The 8,530-nt window shown below is 43.4% G+C and overlaps 1 protein-coding gene across 1 annotated transcript in view; it reads left to right on the plus strand.

Annotated features, from left to right (window-relative positions):
* CDH20 (cadherin 20) overlaps nucleotides 1–8,324 on the plus strand; it is a 60,002-nt gene extending 51,678 nt beyond the window's left edge. The window contains exons 10-11 of the mRNA XM_068562578.1: nucleotides 3,464–3,715; nucleotides 7,819–8,324. Coding sequence (XP_068418679.1) covers nucleotides 3,464–3,715; nucleotides 7,819–8,324 — 758 coding nt within the window. The remainder of the gene's footprint in view (nucleotides 1–3,463; nucleotides 3,716–7,818) is intronic.
* The last annotated feature ends 206 nt before the right edge of the window (nucleotides 8,325–8,530 follow it).

An 8,530-nucleotide genomic window follows, 5' to 3' on the forward strand; every position in this document is an offset into this window, starting at 1 on the left:
TGTTTGGGACTTAAAGTATTAAATCCACCCCACACGATATTCTGCTATTAAAACTAGAGAATATCAAACCTGTTTTCTTCTAAATGGAAAGCATCCTTCCAAGTCATCCCTTTAATCATCTACATAAAATCATCAAACCACTATGATAATTCTGAAAGGAAGAGTAATATAAATTATAACAACAGGAGTGCTACAATTAAATATCCTGATATTTTTTACTGGGTCAAATTTTGAATTATTCATTTATCTGCTTCACTTGGAAACCCTTCCTGCAAAAACTTGTTTCAGACCCTTCAGGATAGGTTTTTTTTTTTGGCTGTGCCACAAGGCTTGCAGGATCTTAGTTTCCAGACCAGGGATCAAACCCAGGGCCCCTGCCCCTGCAGTGGAAGCATGGAGTCCTAACCATTGGACCACCAAGGAATTCCCTAGCATAGGTTTCATAGTAGAAACCCTGGGGAAAAAAATAATACATTATACTGTTTCTTCAAATTTTCAGCTAAGTGTCACTCTATTCCTCCACTCTGATATTTGTCTGAATCAATACAGAAACAATACGCAGCAAAATGCTGCAAATTTCTTAACAATGACTTTGGGCACCAATTCATGGAGCCAATACCTTAAAAAGATGGGCCCCTGGAACCTGATGACTATAAAAAGAAATGGCTCATCTCTTGGAAGGTTTTTTTCTAAATGGAAGTCGGAACATCTTCAATAGAAAGAATGAACTCTTAATCTCCTCATGACAATTTATCCCTCGAGTATCCTTTACTGAGACTCATTAAAAAATTGACCAACATCTGATGTGGTGGATCTACTGTCAAGCCCTCCAACTCCCGTGCCCAAAACATGATATTCATTTATGAACACAACAGTGCACTATTTCAAGTAAAGCCTTTCTTAATCCCCAAAGCATTGTGAAAAGGATTGTCCATATACTTCACAGTTTCACACACATTTTCCCATACTTTGCTTTATTTGATATTTATAATAATCCTATAAGGTCTTAAGAAAGTTACTAATGCCTCTGATGATTCTCATTGTCTCATCTGATAGATAAGGAAAGAAAGTAAATGGCCCATGGAATAGAGAGTGAGTAAGCATTAAAATTGGGACTGGAAGTTGAGACCTCCTGTTTTCGCCACACACACACACACACACAAAACTTTTGTGTCACCTTGGATACTATTTCCAAATGGGTTACTCAAGCTCCAGTTATAATATTCAACAAAATTTTGCAAGTGGCTACATTTTGCCAGCTCCTTTGTAGGACTAGTCTCAGCAATGTGATGCTCTGATCTTTTTTCCTTCATCTTAAATAATTCTGAGATCAAGAAATCTATGATGCATAGTAGGCATAATGTAACACTTATATGAAATTCAGCTCTTCCCCGGCTTTCTAAAAGTCTGATGAACTACCCTTGATGAAAATGAAAAATAAAAAAGATTTCTGTTCGAGAAAAACTTTACTTCGGACAAAAACAAAATGAAACTGAAACTGTGAAGCAAAATTACTAGTACTTAGCTATTAAATCTGGAAAACAGAAAAGAAGATGAATTCTGTGGTAGGTGGAAATATGAATATAATCTTCAGGTTGGTAACCAACTGCTATCTTTCTCCACTGAGAAGGAAATAAGAGGGAAAAGGCCTGTACCAAAGTAGGAAGAGATTTCAATTAGCTGAATAATTTTCAACATTAATGTTACAAAACTAAGTAAGCGGTTACACAGCACAATGGAAGGAGTATGTATTTGGAGTCAAGAGACCAGAGTTCAAATCCCAGCTGTCCTACTAAATTCGTGACTTTGAACCAATTACATAATCTCTCTAGGCCTTAACTCTCACTGTAAAAGGGTGAGATTATCACTATCTCACCAAATGGTGGTAAAGATTAAATGAGATACTGCATGTAAACTCTAAATACCTTGCACATAAGCTCTCAAAAAACAACTGCTCTCATGATAAAACAGGGGGAGGAGGAGATGGAAAAGTTAATTAAGGAATTATGTATTAGTCAGAATAGGCTAGGTTAGGCTGCAGGAACAAACACCACCAAAATCTCAGTGGCTTAACACAACTAAAGTTAATTTCTTGCTCACATAAAGCTGACTGTGGGTCTGGTGCCCAAGGGCAGCTGTCCAGGTGTAGGCTGCCTGGCTCTCCATCTCAAATGTTCTTTCATATATTACAACAAGGCAAGAGAGCACAAGAATCACATACCAGCTACTATTGATACATGCTGCTGCCCGGAAGTGACACAAATCAGTTTTGCTCATTTTCATCATCTAAAGCAAATGATACAGACATGCCCAAATTCAAGAGGGTAGAAAAGTATAATCCTTTATTATGTCCAGAAGTATTGATATTGGTATGATATCAATAATGTTTACTTTGGTTAGACTCTGAGAATTTTTTGTGAAGTTCTAGACTCTTCCCTGTGAAATGTGAAACACATCCAGAGGACCTTCCATATTGATGATGTTAGCTTTAAGAGTCACTGATTATATGTCCTACCACATCTCTCAAACTTTTCCTCTGCTGAATAAGATACCAGCTTTCCAGAAAATATATCTGATTTATAAGTCAAACCCACTCAAGAAAACTTGAGAACATAGATTAAAAAAGATCCCAAAACATTACATTAGGCAAATATAAATACAGACAGACAGACACAGACACACACACACACACACACACACACACACATATCAGCTTTGTGGAAACATACCAAACAATTTTGCTAATCCCCTTTAAAACTGGGGGAAAAAACTAGTATTGAATTTTCACCAAATTCATATTAATTGCTTAAACTTAGACCACCAATTAGCGGGAAATAACAGGGTGTGTCATATGATTAGGGGATTTCAAATAAGCTTCTGCTAAACGAGCAGGTTCATCAGAAAGCACAGGAGTTGGTGACTGCATTTCAAAGGCATAAAAGAAAATAGCAGAAGACTTGAACTCCAGCCAAAGTGGCAAAAATAAGCAATGTGCCACAGCCGCGTGGGCTCCTCAGCATTCTTTTCCTGGGGGCACAAAGCAGCACAGGGCCTTGGAAAGCTGCTGAGCTAGAACAAACAGGGACCACAAGTCACCAGTGACTGTTCATTTCTGTCAAGTTCCCCCAGGGACATTTCAGTCAGATCTGAAGTCTGACAGTTCGCCCTGGGCACTTTGTCACAAAGGGTAAGACAGACTCTCAAAAAAGGTCTCTCTCCTAGGCCTCAGGGTTTTCCCTAGAAGCAAGCAAAAATCTTGGTTTCTGAATCCAACTGCTGATCCCAACAAACCCAACGGCGGCTGTAGCTAACCGCCTCCAGGGCATGCTGTCCCTTCTCTCTCCTTCCCCACCCAGTTCCTGCCCCCTTGCTTTCCTCAATCCAAAAAATTAATTCTCTTGTTGGTTCTTTCATTTTCCTCTTCCCTCTCCTTTTTCGATCCTGGAACCCCTGTCTTCTTCAGATAACACTGCCCGGATTCTAACTAGGAGGTCTGGCTTCCGGCAGCAGGAGCAGAGTGTCTTTTACCTGCCCATCCTGATATCGGACAATGGGCAGCCGGCGCTGAGCAGCACGGGCACGCTGACTGTCCAGGTGTGCAGCTGTGACGACGACGGCCACGTCCTGTCCTGCAGCCCGGAGGCCTACATGCTCCCAGTCAGGCTGAGCCGCGGCGCCCTCATCGCCATCCTGGCCTGCATCTTTGTCCTCTTAGGTGAGTAAGTGGCTCCTCTCCATTCTGCGGGGTCCTGCAAGTGCTTACTTAGATACCATTCCGTTATCACCCTGACACAGCTGGCCAGAACTGGTTTTCCACACTGTGCTTATTGAAAAGGTGGGAGAGTAAGGCTGGGAAAAAGTGAAGAACTTGGAGACAGTCCCTTCCTTCAAGGAACTCATGGGCTCTGTGGCCAAATCAAAGCACATATATTTATCAAGCATCTACTGTAGGCCAGGCTGCCGTTCTAGGTGCTGGGATTAATAAGACAGAAATGCCCCAGCCTTCACAGAGCTTACTTCAAAATAAAGCAAGTTCATTTTGACATCATAGAACCTATATAATAATTTTGGACAGGATATGATGATCACTTCTTCTAACCCCCTCATTTCAGATAAGTAGTAGCTAAATCACAAAGAGGTAGTGACGGGCCCAAGGCCAAATCTCAGTGGCAGAGCCAGGGCTGAAACACAGGCAGGCCCCGCATTGCGCATCCCTGTATCTGAGCAGTACGGCCTTTCTCCCAAATGTTCATCCCCAGATTCAGGAGGTGGTAAGTGTTACAGAGAAGGGAAGAGGGACAGGGAGTCCTGAGAGGACAGGAGACAGGGGTGGGTGCCATTTTAACTAGGGTGGTCGGGGAGGACCTCACTGATAAGACGACCTCTGAGCAGAGATCTGAAAAAAGGGGCAGAGTGAACCACATGGATATCTGGGAGGGTAAGCTGTTTGGGGGCGTTAGCACCCCCCCTCCCTGGGTACCGTGGCCTCTAACCAGGGCCAGTTTGCCTCTACTGGTGAAATAAAGATATGATGACAGGCTAGTGGGAGAGCACTACTGGGATAGGGGATCCTTTCTTCTTCATCTAAAGTCATACTGCAAAGCAGCTCCCTACTCCCTTGTACCAAGGCCATTCATGCTATTATCCTCAAAATCCACACTCAAAACAAACACATCTAAACGAATTCCTGAAACCAAAAAAATATCTGTACATATCTCCCAACTCTTCTGACTGAAATAATTCACAGCATACTTATTTTGCTTAGAGAAAAGCAGACTTAGTAGATAGTAATATTATTCAATATGGAAAAAATTCTGGTAAGGGAAAAGAGTAAAGCACTGAGGATTAAAATTAGAATTTAAGCCCTGATCCCAGGTTTACCTCCAAACCAAGAGACTGAGTCAGACCAAAGAAAGGTCTAACTAAAATGTCAGTTGCTTGATTGAATTTCTAGTAGGTCTGTGGAATATGCTTCATGTAGGTCAGTGCTACATGAAGGGAAAAGCAGTATAAAGAAGTAACCTTTCAAAGTCCTTGGATCCCTGGATCAAAGAGGATTGTTATGGCTTCTGGTCCCTTTCTGTACTGACAAATAAAACCCTCCTGCAATTCCCTGAGTGTCCATAAGGTGGCACTGGGAGCCCTTGAGTGCATAACAGGACAACCTGCAAGAGGCCTTTGAAGAAACTTGCTCCTAGGAGAAATTTCCAGTCTGGCTGTCCTTACTTCTATCTTAGGAAAATGTCTACATTATAAGTTCACCCTAGCCCACAAACAGTAAAAGAAGCCACCATTTCAGGGGGACTGATTTAAAGGGGCTGGCACAAAGAGGCTCTCAAGTTAGAAGTGGTGTGCAAGGGGCGATTTATTTTGTGCCTCCCAAACCCATTATGTCTTGCCTTTGGAATTGCGCAGAATAAACAGACAGTTTTCAGGACCTAAACCAAGCAAAGCTGTCATAAAATCCTCAGAGTTTTAGGCACTTGCACTTCTAAGAGCGTACATCCCACATTAAATATAATTCATAAAACTGAGTAAGACTGAACTGCAGTTGATTTGTCAAAGAAATACTACATTTTGTGGATAATTATATTAACACATTAATTTTGACTATGGATTTTTTCCATGTTTCAAATATGTATCTAGTTCCTAGAAAATCTCATAGGCCCTATGCACTGTGCCTATAGATCCTAAAGAATAAACATCCCTAGAACTGATTCTCTTCTGTCAGGGAAGCCCTTCAGCTGAATAGGGTCATTTTCCCAAAATTTGATTTTCAGGGGGTTATATAATACTTGTTATTTAAATAAATTACCTAAAAATAAGTTACGTAGCAATCTTTATTTTTTTCAGATTTCTATAAACTGCCTAATTCTATATCATCAGAATTCTTTCCAGTACAAAGACTTTTTTAATCTTGCTTCCCAGCATTTTCTGAAATACCACACCTAGCACTCCAGTGTCACCTGTGTGGAGGTTTTCCCAGGTCCCCAGGAAGAATTAACTGGCCCTGCTTCTGTATTCTCTGCAAAACTCTTGCAGCTCTATGATAGTCCTATCACCACCTGTTTCATATTAATCATTAATGTCTATTATCTCCTTAGATTGCACGCCTGTAAAAACAGAAATCATGTCATATTCTACTTTGTTTCCATTTTGCTTCAGATAATGTCTAAAACATATTTGAGTTCAGTAACTCCTTACTGAATCCCTCAAACACAGCAAGTTCACTCAGAATCCCATTTCTCCACCCTGCATCCATCCAAATCACACCCCAACCTCCAATGCCCAGTTCAAGCCCCCACTTCCTTAAAGTCCTATTAGTCCATTTCTCTGAAATCCCACAGTCCTCTAGTCTATGAGTTACATTTTTGCACAGAGATAAAATGCAAGAGTATATAACTGTTTCCTGTGTGTGCATTTTGTCACCCGAGCTATTCAGGAAAATATCATGTATTAACATCATTAACTGCAATTTACAAAAAGCACATTCCACATTCAAGTTTAAAAAACCATTGTTGTTATTTTTTTTAAGTCAGTCCATAATCTTACTGGGCAGATGACTGTACTCCATTCCCCCCCACCCCTTGGATAAACTGGGCTCTTATTTTGCAGTGTTGTCAAGCTGTCACTGTTCACCAGCTGTAACAAAGCATGCTAGAAAAAAAAAAAATCAATAGCAGTTCTACAGCCAAAACCTCAACACACTTCCTGGAAAACATTTTTACTCACAGAGATAAACGGTTCAATGGGATTACCTCCATCTCTCCTTTAAACCCCAGCGAACACATCCTGCGGAAAAAAAAAAAAAACCGTTATGTTGGGATAAAATTTCATCCAATCCTGCAAGGGCACATCTAACAGTGTGGTGCGTCTTTGATAACATGATGAATTATATAAAATGTCACTGCTCATTCCCTCTCTTCCATGAACATCCTTAGATCTAGAAAGTCACAACCATCTCTCTAATGGAAGGCTTTTCTGAGGAATCTGAGTAAACTGGACAAAGACGGTCATTTATGCTCTCTTATTTTTTGGAGAAAACATAAAAAGACTAAGACTTTGGCTCATATTTAACACATGTGTCTATACTCATATGAATATATGATCACAACTGACCCTTGAACAATGGTGGGGTGGGGTTAGGGGCCCAGACCTGCCCTGAAGTCATGTATAACTTATAGTCGGCCCTCAGTATACACGGTTCAGCCTTTGCAGCAACCAACTGCAGTAGTAGTGCAGTATGTATTTACTTTTAAAAATCCACAGCTAAGTGGACCCCAGTAATTCAAACCCATGTTGTTCCAGGGTCCACTGTATATTTACAAAGTAGGATCCTATTGAGAGGCTAATGTAAAAAAGCAGGATTCCACCTACAGAGTAAGGTTTTCACATTATAATAGAGAAACATGTATTCGTCCTTACGTACTCAGAAAACATGATCTGATCCTTAGCATATACTCCACGGCGGGCCACAGGGCTTCGTGCTTTGTTAATGAGATGTTACACTGGGTGGCTGGGTGTACAAACGCACACACATTTCAAAGCGATAAGGTGTGTGCAGAGCCTCTACATGCAACTTCTACTTAAACCACGTGGAAACATGTCACGTAGGGTTCACTCGCCCACAGACTCTTCATCCAGCAGTGCAGGAAGAGTGAGAACAGGGTAGACCCTGTGAGGTCACATAGCCAAACACTGCCCCTGCGCTCCCCACCCAGACAGCCCTTCCCCTACCTGTGCTACTCAAGAGCTCTGGTCTCGGCCCACACGGCCGGGGCTCTTCCGCCAACACCCGGTCCTCTGTGTTTCCGGCAGTGCTGGTGCTGCTCATCCTGTCCATGCGGAGGCACCGGAAGCAGCCGTACATCATCGACGACGAGGAGAACATCCACGAGAACATCGTCCGCTACGACGACGAGGGCGGCGGTGAGGAGGACACCGAGGCCTTCGACATCGCGGCCATGTGGAACCCCCGGGAGGCGCAGGCGGGCGGCGCCTCCAAGACGCGGCAGGACATGCTGCCTGAGATCGAGAGCCTCTCCCGCTACGTGCCTCAGACGTGCGCCGTCAACAGCACCGTCCACAGCTACGTCCTGGCCAAACTCTACGAGGCCGACATGGACCTGTGGGCCGCGCCCTTCGACTCCCTGCAGACGTACATGTTCGAGGGGGACGGCTCGGTCGCCGGGTCTCTGAGCTCCCTGCAGTCGGCCGCTTCAGACTCGGAGCAGAGCTTCGACTTCCTGACGGACTGGGGACCCCGCTTCCGGAAGCTGGCGGAGCTCTACGGGGCGTCGGAGGGGCCCACGCCCCTGTGGTGACGGAAGCCGGGAGGCCGGCGCGCGGCCAAACCCGGCCGTTCTGGGGCGGAGGCTTCGCGGAAGAGGCGCCGCCAACCGCAAGAGCAAGACTGTGCTGGAGAGTGAGGTTGCGGGGGGAGCGGGCGAGCGGAGCTCTCTCTGGATCAGCTTTACTTGGTTAGATTAAGTTAAATAATCAAAAGGAAACACAGGAAGAGGGGGGCAGA

The sequence above is a fragment of the Eschrichtius robustus genome, chromosome 14 (genome assembly GCF_028021215.1).
Source record: "Eschrichtius robustus isolate mEscRob2 chromosome 14, mEscRob2.pri, whole genome shotgun sequence".
Classification (NCBI taxonomy): domain Eukaryota; kingdom Metazoa; phylum Chordata; class Mammalia; order Artiodactyla; family Eschrichtiidae; genus Eschrichtius; species Eschrichtius robustus.